This window comes from Cyprinodon tularosa, unplaced genomic scaffold, assembly GCF_016077235.1.
Source record: "Cyprinodon tularosa strain WSP-4 unplaced genomic scaffold, ASM1607723v1 ctg728, whole genome shotgun sequence".
Lineage (NCBI taxonomy): Eukaryota > Metazoa > Chordata > Actinopteri > Cyprinodontiformes > Cyprinodontidae > Cyprinodon > Cyprinodon tularosa.
Window position 1 is genome coordinate 215,190 of NW_024039483.1, and position 19,739 is coordinate 234,928.

Sequence of the window (19,739 nt, forward strand, 5' to 3'; positions counted from 1 at the left end):
CATGTCGGAGGATGAAATCAGAAGCAGTGTTTTGAAGTCTTGTGAGTCAGAAGGGTTGGCTATGTTGGACTGGATTTAAGATGCCAGACACACGTCTGGTGTCTTATTCTATACTAAATGGGACAAGGACAGTCAGAGGTTGCTTTTGTTGGCCTATTAGATTCAGTGATTATAGTTGCTCAGGTGGAATGAGCTGGAAAAAAGTAGTCTGTCTCCTTGAGAGGTGTACTATTTATGTTTCCCAATAGATAAGAAGACACCAATCATAGTGGAAAACATAGTTTATTAGACATGAATACTCATCTGGTACTCCTGGAAGTAAATTAATATTTTATAGCGTTATCTCTATATTCATAATTCTAATTGTCAGTAAAGGCTGTCAGTACAGAAGTCATGCCGAATTTAAAGTCTGCATTTATTCTTGCAGGATCATTACATGCACAAAGACTATGTGAATAAACTACAGAGGAATTTGGTACTTTCGCTTTTTTCTTTAATTTAATTAAATACACAAAGTTTTGACAAGCAAAACGACCAAGTGTTCTTCCTCTGCAACATTGTGCTATTTGTTTCACTTATGTCTGACAATAAAGTTAGCTTGTTCATTTCAAGACAAACTTTACCTTAAATTAAGCAACTAGTGATGGGTAATATTCTGACAGATGAGCTATTGGCTGTATTGCTTCCTCTAGCTGGTGCTGTTTGAACGCAGGAAGGGTGACTGACCATCAACAAGAAGTAGAGCTAGCGGCTATATTGGGAGTGCACAGGGTGAAACAGAAGATTTGGCCACTGGCTGTTTCTCTAAAATAGGGGGATATCCACCTGTTAATGGAAAGCTCTGTGTTTACACCTTGATGCTCTCGCTCTCTGGTTCTTTTTCCTCAAAGTAGATCACTTGGGACAAACTCTTTAAATAACACTTCATAATGTATATGTATGACATAACCGTGAGACATTACAACAGATTTTGATAGAAATTAAAATCTTAATCAGATAAGAGAAGTTGCTTAGAGGTACAGAAGGTAGGCTTACCAACCGGGCTCACATCTCGTGAAGTGGCCAAGGTTCATATTTAGAGATGCATCTTATAGAACTCCATTATGACAAATCATCACATCATTATATCATAGACTATTGCAGATGAGGAGACATCCATGCTCCAGCCTTATCAAATTATTACACTTTGTTCTTAGCTGAAGTACACAGCCCTCATTCCATTCCCAAATCTTTGGCACGTACCGAATGAATGATTGATAAAGATTATAATGTACATAGCCGGACCGAGGAACTGGCCTAATTAGATAAACTTCTGGAAAAAATTTGAGTTCAGACACGCAAAAAGCAGGTAATATTTTGGTGTAATAAACTCATAAATCATCACTGATATTTATCCTAACCTCTGGCCGCACCACAGTCACTGTCACATGACCAAACAAACACCACATAACCAATTTCCTCACCTCCACTTCCTCAAACAAGGAGATTAACTACATGGAAACAATATCTGTTGTTAATTTTGTCCTAGTTTTACTCATCAGGCAAATACCGCTGTAAAAAAATCAACCTTAAAGCATCCGACGTTGGCCAATACCAATTTTAATGTTGATATATCATTCATCCCTAGCCTGTACTTTTAAAGGCCGTTATCAAGTTAAAAGCGTTTCACACTACAGTCAGTGATTCACACACTGATGGTGATGAGCTACATGGAAACCATAGCTCCAGTGGGGAAGATGAATAGAAATTAGGCTGCCATAATATTAGACTGCCAAAACCTCTGACCTCCAGCAGCAGGCATCTTGGGTGAAGCTCTTTGACCTAAGAAACCATGGCTGAACGGAGGCTTGAATCAGCAACACAAGCCCCCACCTCCTGAGCCGCTGTATGCCCAAGAGTCATTTTGTGTTTGCTTGTTGCCAGTGTTTTTTTTGTTGTATTATTTCACTTTGTATGGAAAGCGATGCTATGTTCAAATCTAGATTGCAAATCTGAAACAGTAGTTAGCAGTTATCTAAATGGTTAAGGCAGACAAATTATTTATATTTATTTATTACCCACTAGCCTATCAGGAATGTGTTAATACATTATATTGAGTACAATATAATGTAAAAAAAAAAAAGCTAATATTCCTGTTTTTCTTCCTTCTAGTAAACATATCAGTGTTTTAAATGAGTTCTCATTAACTAGACATTTCTGACTTTCCTGTACATGTTTTGGCAGCTAACACATGGGAAAGCGTGTTGTGCGACTAGATTTTCTGACCTAACGTCAGCTGACACAGGGCTCGTGTTTATGAATGCAGTAAAGGCTTCTTGAATGCAAATGAAATGTCATATTAGTGCCAGCTGATTGCTTGGCTCTGTTTTTCCTCATGGTCCATCCTCAGGAAACACTCACAGACTCTTTCAAAAATGTTGAGTAGTCCCATCTGAAAATTGTCCTTCACTTTCTCCCCCTCCCTGAAATAGCACTGTGCTGTGAGGTTAAGTTCTCCATCTGAATTTAATTAGGATATTCTGTCACGTCAGGGTGTGAAGACGAAATCCTCACTTGGCTGACCTCTAAGTGATGCCTTGTACTGTTAAACTGAATCTCAAACTTTCCTTATTTATTCCTTTCTCAACAGTTTGTGTACTGTATACTCAAGGGATTGCAAACAGAGAATGGAGAGAGGTGAGTACAAAAATTAGATGATTGTTGATATGCTCACAAGGCAGCGTTGTATATCCTGCTACACTCTAGAGCTATAATGTTTGTTGTAAAAAGTGGCCTATGAGTTTTCTGAAACTATTGAAATGTCAGATTAACATAGAAACAGGTCAACAGGAGAGGATGAGATAATCTAAAGGAGCATAAAAAAGCAAGACAGCAGAAAATTATATCTGTAGAATTGGATCTACACATATAAGACCTTTAAAATGTGCATGGAGAGTAGTTTACATGTGTCTTTTAAATGCTGCTATTGTGATTTGTTATTTTTATTTTGCGTGTGCACGTCTAGCAGAAATCAAAATTCCTGGTTATGTTTTACCATGTCAGAAATGATTATATGTAAGCTTTTAGTCACTAAAACAAAAGTAAGAGCCTTGCTTTTTAAATTTTGTCTTCCAGTTTGGCAGGACCGAAGTCATAGACAACACCCTCAATCCCGACTTTGTCCGCAAATTTATTCTGGATTACTTCTTCGAGGAGAGGCAGAATCTTCGTTTTGACCTGTGAGTTTTCAACACTTGACTTTTGCCTGGTGTTGTGCCTGTGTGTATGTGGCCATGCATTTGTTACCCAGAGGGGACAATTTTCCAGATAGCTACTACATTTTGGGGACTTATAGGTACTTGTGGGGACCAATGATTGGTTCCCATTAGGAGAAGTTTTCTTCTTGGAGTGGTGGTTAAGTTTAGCGCTAAGTGTGAATTGGGTTTAGTTTAGGGTTCGGTTAGGGAGAGGTTTGCACTGGTAATGGTTAGGTTCAGATTTATTGTCAGGGTTGGAGGCCTGAAAATGACTGCAAATCAATGGAACTCAGTTGGGAGTCAACACATGGTCCTCACTACATATAGTAAGACAAGGAAGTGTGTGTGTGTGTGTGGAGCAAATCATATGCACTTTCCAGCCATGGGTGAAAGTGCTGCTTTGTGTTTAGCAAAGCTGAGTTGCAATTGAAATATTCATAGTTTGCACTGATGGGAGATGTAAGCCTTCGCTCCTCTAAATAAAAAAAAGTTTTATGCAGCTTTGAACCGCTACCTTCATTTAAAGTCACTCCATCCAGACAGTCAAGACAGAAGGCTAGATAAAATAGCAATTTTGCAATTTTTTAAATATATATCTTGCTTTCTTGAGTGATGATATCTGCAGTAAAAAACACTCAACTACTATTGAATAATATGCTTTGTCCACTTGCTCTTCTTCCTATTTCAATCCTGACTGACACTTTATGGGGGTAAGATCTATACAAAAAGTCCTTGTGAAAGTAACAAATTACTGTTTTAACAGCAGATGCACAAGATTGCTCATTCTCTGTCCTTTTATGCCTAAGTGCAATATTTGACACAGTTGATCATACAATTTTAATTGACCGCCTTGAGCACTCAGGGTCAGCACAGATCCTTCCATAGCTTACCACTCAGCTTGAACCTGCAATGGTAAAGCAGGTGATTTCTGCAACTCGCGAATCGGAAATAAACCTCTGTTTCGCTTATTGCATGACACCCACCATGGTCCATGTATTTCATTTTGTTGGATATATTCTCTTTTGCATTTTTAAAAAATTTTTATGACATTTTCCAATTCTGTGTTTTCCTTTTTTCTATAAGTTATTTCTTTTTTATATGAAGGTATAGCTTCATTTTTAAAATGCTCTTTAATGATCACATTTTAGCTGGAGCTACAACAACACATCACAATTATGGTGAAATAAACAGTTCTGATATATTGATTGGAGTTTTAGCCTGGCTGGTTCTGATTAGACTCTAAGCTCAACATTAACTCCTGTCTGTTTGCCAGAGGCAGCAATCCTTGTTTGGGCAGGTGGAGAGTGTTATGCAGTAATCCAAATCAATTGGGCAATTGAAAACACATTTATTTAATTCAGTTTGATCTATTGCTGTACCTAACAGCATCATGATGATTTGCGTACAAAGGCACAGATTGTCACACATGATTGTATAGAAATACGGTTACACTCGTTCATACTCATTTTGAGATTGGTGCCATTAGACCAGAGCATTTAAAAATATATATTTTTCCTTATTATTTTTACTTGGAAAATAACAGAGGGGAGTCCATCCATCCATCCATCCATCCATCCATCCATCCATGCTTATCCATGCTTATATGGTGTTGCGAGGGTTGCTGGTGTCTATCTCCAGCTGTCTATGGGCAAGAGGCAGGGTACAGCCTGGACAGGACCATTGACGCACACACACACAAACCTAAGGAGAATTTAGAGAAGCCAATTAAACCTAACAGTCATGTTTTTTGACCATGGGAGGAAGCCGGAGTACCAAGAGAGAACCCACGCATGCACTGGGAGAACATGCACATCATGGAAATGGAACCCAGAACCTTCTTGCTGCAAGGCAGCAGTGCAATCCACTGCACCAGTGTGCAGACGGTAGCCCACCAAGAGAAGAGTCCAATAATCCTTAAACAATCCAAGTATTATTCCACTGATATAATATTTTAAATACTGAAAAAGAAAAAATATATAGTTCAAATTTATCTGGAATGCCATAGTTTTGGGCTACTTAAAATAGCGTATGTATTTCTGTGTGCATATGATTGATCAATGACAGATTAAGGCATATAAACAGGTTCAAAATCTATGAGGTGTCCTGAGAATAAGCAGATGTTACAAACTTTCTCTGACTGCAAAGATTATAGTTTTACTATAGGTCAGAGTTAAATGTCTTTTGTATCTCTGAGTATTATTTCACAATCCCTTTGTTTATACAAAAGCACATTGCTTTTCCTTGCTTTTTACCCCATTTCCTCTGTCCTGCAATCCCTCTAAACAGCTGGAGGCCAGCTATCGGAAATGAACTCTCGATCTGTTTACAGAGCCAGGTTTCTGTAAAGCAAAGGGCAGCGGATCTGCAGAATAAATTTCTTTTGCCGAGAAGGGGCATCTTGTCAGGGAGTCGACAATCCCCCAATGTATAAATGGGAATGAGTGCACTGGAAAAAAAATCGAAATTTAGATAAGTCATTTTTTCTTAAAATAAGCATGTTTCTTCTTGTATTTAGAAGGTTACACACTTTGCCAATGGAACATGACAATTTACATTTGAAATAAGAAAAAAAAAAGTATTTCATTGTCTTATTTCAAGTGTATATTATCTAATTACCTTATTTTAAGACAAAAAATCCTCATTCCATTGGCAAATTATCTTATTTACCTACTTAAATCAAGGGTAAATACACTTAATTCAAGACATTTTCACTTATTTCTAGATCGTTTTTGCAGTGTGGGAATGAAGCTCACATTCCCTCCTGGTGGAGCCTGTATAGAAAAGTATCTTTACACCTTCAAGCTCTCTCACCCCCATTCTTTCCTGAGAATGCATATATATAAAAATACTATAAAACATTATTGCAGGTTAAACAAAATGTTATCTTACTCAGACCACTTGGGTTGCATACAGTGGCAGTGTTCACTATTGGGCTTGCTTTGTCAGGACGGGGCCCAAAATAAAAGTTAAAAAGCATTTTATACATCTCCAGTGCCCCTCCATGCCACATCATCACACATCATTACATCATCAGTCTATCTTCTCCCGCTTATTCCGTCAGGGTCGCGGTGGGGCCGGTGCCAATCTCCGTCAATCTCTGGGTGAAAGGCGGGGTCCATCGGGTACAGGTCGGCTGTACATTACATCATTCTGTTTGTAAATAAGGAGACTGACTATTATCTCAATAAAGCTCTTGCCTTATTGAAAAATACACAGTGTTCTAGATCAAAGAGAACCCAAATGCAGACTGACGGAAAACTTAATAAACTGTCTGGGAAAACATTAGCCTTAACACTTAACAAGTAGGTAATATCAGAGTTTAAATGGTAAAAGTTTAATAAGGTACGGTTTTAACAGGTAGGCTTCCTTAAAGGTATTGTGGAGGATTTTTTACAAATTTTTTAAAAGACCTGCCCTCTCCACTTTAAAAAAATGCACATGCACAACCCTGTACCCGCTACCGAGAGGGACTGCCTATTAAACGTGTGTGAGAGCATGCAGAGCCCATTTAAAAATTGCTGTTCTTCTAGCTCATACAAGCTTACTGTGTGCAATTGTCCGCCCTAACCCCTATATCCCTCAATCACTATATAGAACAGGGACTACATAGTGGACTTTATAGGGAACTCTCTAGGCCTCTGTGACAGCAAATCCCATAAAGCTTTGCGAGGAGAGCTCTTTGCACAAAGCAGTCTGGGATATATCTGCCTCTTCTGAGGTCTTTCTCTTGTTCTCATCCACACTTTTTCTCTTACGACCCTTTGCCATTTTCAAAGAACCGTAGTGAGAAAGGTGAGCTTCAATGACTGTCTGAAACCGTAGCTCACCACAGATATGCGGCTAAAAGTACGCATGCGCAGGTTAATATAGCTAACGGGACAAGCACATATGACGGCCTTATGTAAACATATCACCAGAATGATTGACAATTAGGAACGCCACTTATTTAGATGATCCACCCGGAAATAAAAGATCCTCCTCTATAGCTTTAAAACCACTCTTGTGGTTTACATGTCCAAAAAAACCCATTCATGACCAGGATGTGAAAATCAAAAGAAAGAAACCTTAAGCACAGTGGAAAACATCTGTTCTTACCACTGCATGAAAAGTGAGATTTTCGTCCCCGTAAACTCCCGCAGATCTCCCTGATTTTCGTCAGTTTCCGACAATTTGCTATCCGCGCTTGTCCGCGTTTGTCGTGCCACAAATTGTCGGAAACGGACTCTGACGTATGTGGAGAGCGATCAGCTGTACTAATGGCCCTAATTAGCATATGTATGCAGCAAACCCGCGCGGCTGGCCAGGTCCGGCTTGAATAACCTACTCAGTATTGGCTGAAACCACTATTCTCAAACAAATGAAATCGCTCGTGATTGGCAGCAAAACCAAACGTGGCCACGCCAGGCTTTAATTTTCTTACTGAGTATTGGACGGAACCACTTCTTTTTAAACAAGTAAAGTCGCTCGTGATTGGTTGGCATATATATATTTATTCACATATAAATTTACATATATATATATATATATATATATTTATGAATATATATTTATTCATTCATCTATTTATTCATTCATATGCTGTGTATTTATGTTATCCTTCACTACTACACAATTATTAGGCTACCATCAAGGACATGAATGAATTTATACAGGAAATGAACGTTTGCCAGGAAGCTGTTTATGCAAAGAAAGAGCTTTATTAAAACACACACAACTATATACAACGCTTATCCAAACACATGCGTATCTAAAAATTACAACTCCGTGAACGGTCCGTTTGCTTCCTCGGGGTTGGAGGTAACTGGCAGCATTCCCTCCGAGGCAGGTCCGATGTGCAGACGCCTACTGTGCGTGGCCCTGTACTTCGGCATCGCTTCTAACCGGGACTGCAGCTTAACACAGAGTTCAGTGAGATCCAGCCTACGAAATGGCGACGACCGTACAATCCATCCAGAGACACCGCCAACGACGCCATCTTCTTCGTCGGATATGAGGCCGACGGTGGCGGACTTCCAGAGTTCCACTTCCTCATCTGCTAGCACACTCTGCCTCACTTTCAGCAGCTGAAAAAAAAAAAACAATGAATCAGCGCACTGCGTATGGACACAACACATCTATCAATGCACCTGAAAAATAGTCACCAAATAAAGTCTTACCCTCTTTCTTCTGGCCCGACTCCGAGCAGCCTCCGCACGCAGCATGTTGGCTGGCCGCGTATATCTGAAGCTCCTGCGTACCGCCTCAAAATACGTCTTACAGGCAGCTGGAAAACAATTAAATGAGAGTGGTATGAATAAAAAATCAAACGCAAGTCACAGTAACAAGGAAGGAGAAAACATTAAAACAAGTCACTTACACACAATGTCGTCTTTATCAACATCGTGCAAATCTGGACTTGCTAATATGGCTCCGAGCAAAAAGGAGGTCTGTGAAAACAAAATGTAAAGCTATGATCGGTATCCATTTCCTTTTACTGCAGAATGAAAGCATATTCTTTAAATCTTACCCTTGCTCCGGTTCATAGCGCCTGCAATTAGTCTCCGAGTTGTGAAGACGGCGTACTGCTTCCTGTGAATCACAAAAAATACACTTTAATAAAGCTTGTTCTTGCAAGGCTACTATTAGCCGTAGCTTTAGGCTAGGCTGTTATTAGCCGTAGCTTTAGGCTAGGCTGCTATTAGCCGTAGCTTTAGGCTAGGCTGCTATTAGCCGTAGCTTAGGCTAGGCTGCTTTTAGCCTTGCAGGCAGTAATCGAACATATATTTACCGCTAGCATCTCTTCTTTGAGTTCGTCTTGTTCGATGCAGAGTCGCCATCGCGTCCAAGAGGAGTTTTACCCCGAAATCCCCACATACTTCGCTCCAGACCGCCTGCACAAAGCAAAGCATACATCCTCCACTGTGGCTGCACACCGCGCCGCTCTGAGTTTCTTCGAGATCGTAAAGAGCATGCGCGAGATGAACCAGGGTTTCCGCGGATCAATAAAAATAATTAAAAAATAATTCTTTTTTTTTTTAAATCAAGGCCTTAATTGGCACTAAAATTATTTAAATATGTTTATCGAAGTATTTATAATTCTTTAATAAAAAATGCTTATAAAAACAATTTCGTTAGATATATTATATCGCTCCAGGCGGAGAAAAAGCTAGAGGATATATATATACGTATATATGTGTGTGTGTATGTTTACATACATACAGGAGTCATGGAATTCTGCTTACAGCTCCTTCATATTTCATGTACACTAATAACTTGTGTACATGGTTCTTGTTGATGGCATTAAAATCATTTCAAATAGCATTAAAATAGCATTAAATTAGAGTCACTCATTCCTGTATGAACCCTGTGAGCGCTTAATTTAATATGGCATATTAAAAAAATCCCACCATCATCCAGCATATGTTCAGTTTCTGCCCAAATATATATATATATATTTTTGTAGATTTTTGTAACGGGGATAAGGATAATTCAAAACTTAAATTTTTGAATGAACTTATTCACTACTTCCACACTCAGCATCTCTTTTCATTCCTGTAATAAGAAGTTTCTTTTGAATGGATTTGATTAAAGTTTAAGTCCCTCGGTATAAAATAGATATTTTGATGGAGATGAGAAATCTGCTTCCTCGTTGGTGAATAACCAATAGTTTGGATCCAATCATTTAAATAAACGGTGTTAGTTTTTTTTTATATATAAGAATTGTGCTATAATTTCTAGTCACCGATCTGTTGCTGCTATATTTTAATTTGACGAACCGGAATTTGTCGATGTTCTTTTTCCTGTTTGGTGCGATTGCAATTGCGGATCTTGACCTGGCCGGACCTTATGACCACAGTATACCAATCTTCTGATGGCTACTTCCAACAGGATAATGCGCCATGTTATAAAGTGAATCATCTCAGACTCATTTCTTGAAACTTTTCCACTTAAGTAATTGTGAATTGAGCATATTGACAGACAACATTTTATTTTTTATCTTAAATGCAATTTTTTTTTTATAATTACTGCTCTAAATGTATTGCTCTGTCAGCTAAAGATCTGTTTTGGTCTCTATACTTTAATTAAATAAATCAATTCAAGCTAAAATGTAAGAGGCTATACTGAGCCTGATCTCTTTGTATCAGAGATTTTCTTACCTTTTAGAAAAATGTCACTTGGAGTAAAACCCCCCCTGCAACCCTGATTTGCATTTGTATAGCTCACAGCATGTTCATTTACATGTTAAAGCCTCCCCTAGAATTCCATGGGGGGGAGGCATGGGGGGAACACTGCCTAAGAAAGTCCACGTCAATTTCTGACAATTTATGGGAGTTTTCGGCGAAGCCTGCAAATTGCCGTAAACTGCCGCTAACCTGAAGTTCCACGACAATCTACAGTGCCGCATATTGACGAAAATCCCACTTTTCATGCAGTGTACATCACAGAATCATGGAATCAATATTCAACAAGCCTGACGAGTGCCGCTGTGTGTTTCCTCCATTTCTGTCTTCACATAAGGCTGTTGCACTTACAACCAGGATCTATGAAATTATCTCTGGATACATGAAAGTCAGACCAAAACCTCGGAAAGGACTGCCTAATACTCAGGAGTTGCTGTCTGATGAATGCAAATTAAGTATAGGAGCAGGGTACAGCTCAATACAGAAGAAAATGCAAAGTACTAACGAGCATAGCACCTGGGCAGTAATCCATGGAACCATATTGTACTTCAAAGTGGGATGTTACTTTCTAAATATTTCTTTATTTTACCGAGTGGTAGAGAGATCATTGGAATTAGGTGGAGGATTTGAGCATTTTTCATTGTTGTGTTTCACCACCGCAGGATGAGTAAAGAACTACCGTATTTTCACGACTATAAGGCGCACTTAAACGTCTTTTTTTTCCCTCAAAATGTGCGGTGCGCCCTTTGGTGCGGTGCGCCCTATGTGTGTTGTAACTGCGACTTTTGAGACCACCTCATTGAGGAGATGATGAAAGAGTGGCTGAATGTAAGGAGGCCAGGTGTTTTTTTTCCACCCCTCACCATCGCTGTTAATATGTAACTCCATGCGTGCCCATCTCACAGCTGATGTGAAAAACATGGGGAAACAAATTAACGCTGCTCGACATCGGTGTGAACCGGACCCAGCAGGTGCAGCAGAAGCAGCGTGTTTACATGCAAAGTCAATGGTTGACGAGCGCATATAGGTGCAGCAAAAGGTCCCGCAGCGCATTTTGGTGCAGCACGTCGGGAGCGTTTAAGCATCTGAAGCGCCGCCAACGCGCTTCTGCTGCTCGAGATGGAAAAATTGAAGTTTTGCTGCTGGACGCGCCGCATCAACCAATCAGAGAAGCTGATCTGGGAGCTGCCAGCGAGACAGTACTGCGCTCTGATGACATATGATATTAACGCAAATGGAAAAGGCTGGATGGATGCGTGGCTGAGGCAGGTGTATGTGAGAAGACTAGGTGGTTTTTTCCACGCATCACCATCGCTGCGTGCCCATCTCACAGCCGATGTGAAAAAAAGGTGAATCAAATGAACGCTGTGCTCGCCGTTATCCCGGGGGTCTGACAAAGGAGCTTCAACCGCTCGACATCGGTGTGAAGCAGCCGTTCGAAGTAAGGCTGCGAGCGGCGTGGGAGCGATGGATGACCGACGGAGACCACAGTTTCAGGATAAGAAGGCAGCGCCGGGCAGATTACGCCACAGTTTGCGGATGGATTGTAGATGCTTGGACTAAAGTGTCTGCTGGCTCTGTTGTTCAAGCTTTCGCAAAAGCCGGCATTATTTCTGAGGAGCTGCGCTGCACGGAAAGTGACTCTGACAGTGCAGATGGGGAAACTGGCATGTCTGATTTAGCGCAGCTGTTTTATTCAGAAACAGAGGATGATGACTTTGATGGGTTTGATTAATACTTTGTAATAAATACATGAATAAAGCACAATCATACTCAGTTTTGCTCCCGCTGTATTTTTCTCCCTGAAAGCTTAATTCAACAGCAGCCCCGGCGCGTCTCCTCCTCTTCATCGCGGTGGCTGGCAGGTGTTTTTTCATCTAAATAATCTAAATCTTGCAGCTATATTTGCTGTGATCAGTGGGAATAAAGTAGTTTTAATATGTTTTTAAGTGAGAAAGTCCACCTGAAAACTTAATAATTGCAGTCAGTTCATCCAGATTATCTATTTCTGTCGGAGGCGCTCAGACCCCCACATACCAGCGGTGCGCCGACAGGAGAAATCCTTTCGTTCACCGCGGCTGCTGGCAGGTGTTTTTCATCTAAATAATCTAAATCTTGCAGCTATATTTGCTGTGATCAGTGGGAATAAAGTAGTTTTAATATGTTTTTAAGTGAGAAAGTCCACCTGAAAACTTAATAATTGCAGTCAGTTCATCCAGATTATCTATTTCTGTCGGAGGCGCTCAGACCCCCACATACCAGCGGTGCGCTGACAGCAGAAATCTCTTCATCAGCAGCCTGTAGGCTGGGCAGCCTGGGGTTCACCGCGGCTGCTGGCAGGTGTTTTTCATCTAAATAATTTTAGCTGCAGGCACCAGGATACCGGCAATAAAAGCGAACATATTCCGTCAGCAGGTTTCAGGATTTTAAGTTAATTTAGGAGTGACCACAGCGCTGTGTCATCTGCGATGTGTCTGTCTCACGGCCAGCTGCCAGGTTTGATTAATACTTTGTAATAAATACATGAATAAAGCACAGTCATACTCAGTTTTGCCCCCGCTGTATTTTTAAATACGCAGTAGAGGTATTTAAAGGTAGTAGAGGACTTGTACCTGTATATAAAAAACGCGCCCTATAGTCCGGTGCGCCTTATGTGTGTGTTAAATAAAGAAATGGGACACATAACTGAGAGTGCGCCTTTTAGTCCGGTGCGCCTTATGGTCGTGAAAATACGGTACTACCTTCCTTACCTCAGAAGGAGGTAAGAAGTAGAAGCGGTTCCTGAGAAGTAGATGCTGGTTATTGGGCTTAAAGCCTCAAATATGAAGCTAGTGATAAAAGTTAGGATTTACTTTAATATATGAAGTCTGTTGCTGCCAAGAGCTGGATCACTTTGCAACACTTGACACAATTCTAAGATTTAAAGTTATGAGATCTTGTTGCAGCCCTATATGCATGCAGTGTTATATGTGAAATTATTTTATCACCTGCAGTAGTAGTAGTTGAATTTCTGTTTTTAAATCAAAATTAATAAATCACCTTGCTACACTGTTGTTTTATGCAGCATTCAATGTATTTTTTAAGGATTTATAAAGTAGAGAAGCTGTTACTGTTGCCTAAAAAATGAAAGCCTCCTAAGGGAAAAAAAAACAAAAAACAAAAACAACTTAGAATACTACATTGTTTTAGACATCAGTGCAACTATGTGCATTTATGGTCGATATTATGTGTCACAGCACTGCTCTGTGAAAGAACGGTGACCTATTTAAGAATGAGCAACCCTGGTAGAATTACACATGTATTCAAAAGGAATAGATGGATGTTTGTTTGATGCATATTCAAAGGCTTTTTGCCAATTTGTTCATTGTCAGATTTTGGCTAAATTATTGTAGCTTAAACTTAGCCGCTGCTACTTTGCATTTCTGGATTAAGTAACACAAATAATCAGAAATAACTGGGCTTAACATTACTGTTGCTGATTAACAATTCACTGTGAAATTATTGCATTGGAAATGTGATTATGACTGACATGCAGTTAAATGTTTTAGTAATTAATTCATTAGGCTTTGGTTGTTGATCAGCATCACTACGATTCAGTGTCCACATCTGACACTTGCATTCACATCAAACCATCCTGCTAAAGCCTAACTCCAATCTGCTTTCTGAAACAAGCTGCCTGTTGCTGTTGTGCTGCCAAATTTTGGCTCATGAAATATGGAAAACTTCTTTGTTAGTATCTTGGACCATCAAGAGGACACATGCTGCTTACAAGCTGCAGGAGGTAGCACAGAAGGTCAAAGGAGATGCTAGCTGTTTGGTCCTGTGCATGTTTTAATGCCAGAAGTTGCAGGCGGATATCTTTATGCAAATAACAGTATGATGTATAAAAGTCTTTGTAAAAAATGAAGTGCGTTAATGTGTGCTTCTCTACTTTGTTCATGAAGAAAAGTCAACTTTAACTCTGCCAGGGCCTTAAAGTACATCCAACCTTCCTTTATATTCTTAACCAGTACTTAGAATTTGTTTTAGTATTTAAGAGAACACGCATTTAATTTTTCTTTGTTTCTTTTATGTTTGGAGAAATTTTTTATGGCATTCTATATAAAATGCAAAACTATGCCAGTTTATCAAAGGTAGATTACATTTTTACAAAAAATAAATAAAAGGATTTTTTTCAAATTCACTTTCAGTTGGAGGCAATCAGATCAGTTTTAACCTAATAAATGCGGTTAGAGTAATGTCTGTAAGGGATATAGACCTGGGTACCGAACTTCGGTTATTTTATGGTACCGACCAAAATGCTTCGGTTCTACAGAGTATCGAAACATGCCTCGTCTTACGGTACCAAGTTTCGGTGATTGGCTGTAACACTTAACGTGATTGCGTCATCCAGGAAAAATACACAGGTGGTCACGCCTACAGCCAGGTTTCATGTGTATCTGTTGTGAACTGGTTGCGAGCATCGTGGAACCCCTTTAAAATGCCCCCCAGGTCAAAAGTGTGGCTTCACTTTATTAAGACTGATGCCAATAGTACGCAATGCAATACATCGTGCACGGAAACAATTTAAGAGCAGAAAGTTGCGCGGTGTTTGACTGCAAGAAGAGAGGACTGCAGCCGGCGCGACCATCCTCCTCTCAGCAGCCCGTGGGCAGTGCAAAGCCAGAGCGGAGTGAATCATGCTGCTTTCAAACCGGACGCAGCAGGAGCAGCAAAATCACGTCTGCTGCTTCCTTTTTTGCTGCTTGTACCCGCTTGTACGCGCGGCTGAAGCTGCTTTGCTGCTCTGGCTGCACGGTCGAAAAGTGTGTCTGACGCGCGTTGGGCGGAGTGACTCTATCCTTTATTTGCCTTGCAGCTATATTTGCTGTGATCAGTGGGAATAAAGTAGTTTTATTATGTTTTTAAGTGGGAAAATCCACCTGAAAACTTAATCAGTGCGTTCAGTTCATCCTGCCTTCCAATATTTCCGTCGGAGCCGCTCAGACCCCCACATACCAGCGGTGCGCTGTCAATAGGATCCCATTCAACAGGCTTGTTTGTCAGACATGGTCATTTTTCTAAAGGAAAACTGCTAAGTAAAAAGGTCCTCACAATGTAACAGTGAATATTAGACACTGAAATTTTTTTTTTATGTAAGAGGAAAAATGTAAATGGAAAAATCAGAGCTTAAAATAAAAGATTTGTACTTTTTTTATGTTGTGTAATTTTCTTTCTCTTCGAATTGATATTATAAAACTGGTATCGAAAAAAGTATCGTTCAGGAACCGGTATCGAAGTGAAGGTATTGGTATTGGTACCGGAACCGAAAATTTTTGAACAATACCCAGCCCTAAAGGGATATGAGTCAAAAAATACATTTTCTATTTCTGATTTGAGTCTCGATAATGGATAATAATTCATACAACCAAGGATTTGTTTAAAAAAAATGCATATTTGCCTGTCTTTGTTATACTATTACTTTATAACGTTGCTGTTTAATATCGATAAATTATGAAGTATTAATATGTTGCATATCTATATCAACTTAAAAGAGTAAAGCAGAGAACAGGCAAAATTCAGAAGAGGGCTTGAAAGAAAATGACCTCAGTAAGCAGCTGGATACACCTGAATTAATGAGCTTGTCCAGAAATGAAATAAGTAAACAAAGGAGCTACTAAAGTCCAGTGGTAGTGGAGCTGTGCAAATAGCCCATAAGTGGAAGAAATTAATCTGCTTTGATTCTCAGCTCAGGGCCTTTCAGTTTGCATGTTCTCCCTGTGCATGCGTGGGTTCTCTCCGGGTACTCCGGCTTCCTCCCACAGTCCAAAAACATGACTGTTAGGTTAATTGGCTTCTCTAAATTCTCTTCAGTTGTTAGTATGTGTGAATGGTTGTTTGACTTGTCTGTCTCTGTGTTGCCCTGGGATAGACTAGTGACCTGTCCAGGGTGTTTCCCCGCCTTTCGCCCATTGACAGCTGGAGATGGGCACCAGCACCCCACACGACCCGAGTAGGGATAAGCATGTCGGAAAATGGATGGTTAGATGGATTGTACTTGTCCCAACCTTGGTGTTGAAGAGCTGCGGAAAGAGGCCTTGCCTGTGCAGCTTAACAATTCTGCCAAAGTAGAGTCTTTTTGCTTTTGGGACTAGGGAGTCATAACGGTATGAATTTCTGGCAGGATATGATATAAAAGCCAGATTGACCCAGATTGAGTGTTTGATCAGCATATGGAAGGGAGTTTGAGTTTAATTGCAGTTTTTAAGGAATTTACCCAATTATTCGTGTTTGTTTTTTTCCCCTATTCTCATTTGAACTTTGGTTACAATCCACCAACACAAATACATATCTGATCTTTAGACTTTGAACTGGACTGTACATGCCTGCATACCACGACAACCACTGTCACACATGACAGAAGTTGATGATGTTTGCATCTTTGCGAGTTTTTGGATGCTATCTGAGCTCAGTTGTTTTCAGCTGTTCATGCTGTGGAGTAATGTGCACGTATCTAATAAGACTTCCTGCAGGCTCGCTCACCTGTAACAGGGCTAGTGTTTCCTCTCGCCGCCCGCTGTCCTGTGACACTATCCTGATGTCTGGAAGTTGCTTTTTACTGTAGCTTCTGCGGCTCCACGTTACTCCCACCTCTCTTATCTCCGCTGAAGGATTTGAGTCCCTTCAGGACATCCATACAGGCAGGAAGCACTGAGCGCAACACAAACCAAACCTTCCCACTCTCTGTGCACAAAAGCCACAGCACACTTTGCATCCTCTCACTAAGTCTGTAAATCCCGTTAACCCTTATCTTGTGACTGGGAGTAAGATAAGGGTGTTTATTTATTTATTTATTTATTTATTTATTTATTTATTTATTTATTTATTTATTTATTTATTTATTTATTTATTTATTTATTTATTTATTTATGTGTGTGTTGCTCAGTGAAGCCAGTGGAAGCCCCTGGCTGGATGGTTCTCTAATCAAGTGTGTTAAATTGGATCAGACTTTAAAAAATGAGGAAAATCCCTGCTAAAAAAGGAATAAGGGAAAATATGGCTGTATTCATTTTGTTTATTTCACTGGGAGTGAAAATATTTCTTCTACTGTGAGTAATGAAAATATAAATCTGCCTTAAAATGGAAGCAGATTTTTATATATGTGCATTTATTGAAACAGAATCCATCTGCGGGATGTGTAAATCTTTCCTACTATGTTACCGCATTAATGGCTTATGAAAAAGCAATTTTTCTTCCGACCCAAACATGGTGATGTCAGGAGTCAAATATTTGTAAATATTAATAGAACTGGAGCTGTTGGTCCCCAATCAACAGAATAATGCCTCAATCTCCCATGTGGTCTTATTTACTGCTGCCCTAGTTTTACTAGAAAATCTGAAATGGCTTCATTTTTGTAACTTCTGAAAGTTAAACCAAGTCCACAATTCTGTTCTGATGTTTATGCTAACAGCATCACTGATTGGGATCATTATAATGCTCAATAAAATAAAGTGAATGTATACCTAAACACCATGAATATAAAATAATGAATAGTTTATTTATGCATTTTTTCAATATTGAGAAAGTTTGAATTTAAAGATATTGTGGAGGATTTTTTAAAAGACCCGCCCTCTCCACTTAAAAACAGTGTATGTGTGAGAGCATGCACGAGCCCATTTCTCCTCGTGCATGCCCTGTTTAAAATGTTTTCATAGCTCATACAAGCTTACTGTGTCCAAATACAGTGGGGACTATATAGTGGACATTATAGCAAAACTGAGTTAACTGACCTTTTGGACAAATGATCACTGCGTTTTGCTCCGTTGGTCACATAACTCCTCCAAAGTGCCTTGCCTTCATCATCTTTGTCATCAGTCACCCCTGTCAGGTAGTGACAGCCTATTGAAGGGGTAACCAATTAAAATAAGCGGGGTCCGAATAAAGAAAAACAAAATCCAGTAAAGGTCCGCAGACAGTTTTAATTATAATCCATTACTTTGAACAGCATTTACCAGCATTTAAAATTGAAATAAAACATTGAAATAAAATGGCCAACTCCAGGTTTTGAAGAAAATAGCAGCTTATCAATTTATCGTTAGCTGATTGAGATCAATCAACTTCAGTATAACCTATTAATTGATGACGTGCATCCCTACAAAGGAACTAGATGAGTTAATCAGACAAACAGCTGAAAAGAAAGCTAGATAAAGTGAGGAAGAGGGAGTAAATAATAAAAAGATGCAGAATCAAGACAGCAAGGAAACAGTGATAAAACAGAAATTAGAAACTTAATGCAATCAATAGGATTAAGCTAATATGGCAACGCCTTACTAAGAGAAATAATTTGAATCCTATAGAACCTGTAGAACATAATGAACAAAAAAGAAATGATTGAAACATTGACCCGAATAAAAAAAACCAGAAACAAATAAATTAATAAAACAAAATCTTAAAAAAGTAAAGTAAAAGTAAAATGTGAAAAATACATGAACAAATGAATAAATATAGGTTTAATGCCAGGATGGATAAAAGAAAAGAAGCATTTCTATGTTTAGAAAGTCTGTAGAGACAGTTAAATGCATTTTAACTGGGACAGGTCTGTAAGAAGACTTTACTCTCACTTTATCCCCTCTATAATGCTGTTCATCTGTAGATATAATCTGCAAATGCCATATTTGTGCAACATCTTGTGACAATCAGTATAAAGGCTTTGCGAGGGCCTCAGAAAGCTGTTAAGACGCCACATTCAAGTGCCAGGCTGATGCAGTTTGTTGTTCGCCTGCCTCCTCGGCCCCGTTTTGTTTGTGTACCATCATTAGTCATCATCGCTCTGTTCAAACGAAGCTCTGAGCAGCCCGCTCTCCCCCAGCACAGGACCAAGAGAAATCCTGTCCGGCTCAGTGCCGATGCGGAGTGATGTCATCCGCACAAACACACACACACAAACCCAGTCACACACGGTTAAAGTGAAGTCAGTAGGTGCCAAGGGACATCTCGTCCAGCAAACACGTGTGTTTGTATGTGTGGGCGAACATGTGCAACCAAATCATACATACATAGGTAGCATGTTTTCCTTTTTTTTTTTATATTTATTTTTCCTTTTTTTTGGTCTCGCTCTACATTTCTCTCCCTCATGATTAAATAAAATTCAATGAATCATTCATGAACATTTGGGATTGACAGAGGCAGGGGGCGAATAGAACATGAAGCGCACCTGTGCATTTAGCTGGCAGCGCATTGGGTAACAGCAGTGTGTTTCCTTTACTATGGAATTACATCAAGCAGCACTGTAGCCGAGCTCTCTGGTCCATCCTGCCGTGACACACAGCATCCCCTCACTTTTGTCAGCAGGCGCCTTATCAGA

The 19,739-nt window shown here is 39.7% G+C and overlaps 1 protein-coding gene across 1 annotated transcript in view; it reads left to right on the plus strand.

Annotated features, from left to right (window-relative positions):
- LOC119772739 (copine-8-like) overlaps positions 1–19,739 on the plus strand; it is a gene marked incomplete at its 3' end in the record, with an annotated part of 159,445 nt that overhangs the window by 40,156 nt on the left and 99,550 nt on the right. The window contains exons 3-4 of the mRNA XM_038269334.1: positions 2,630–2,676; positions 3,115–3,218. Coding sequence (XP_038125262.1) covers positions 2,630–2,676; positions 3,115–3,218 — 151 coding nt within the window. The remainder of the gene's footprint in view (positions 1–2,629; positions 2,677–3,114; positions 3,219–19,739) is intronic.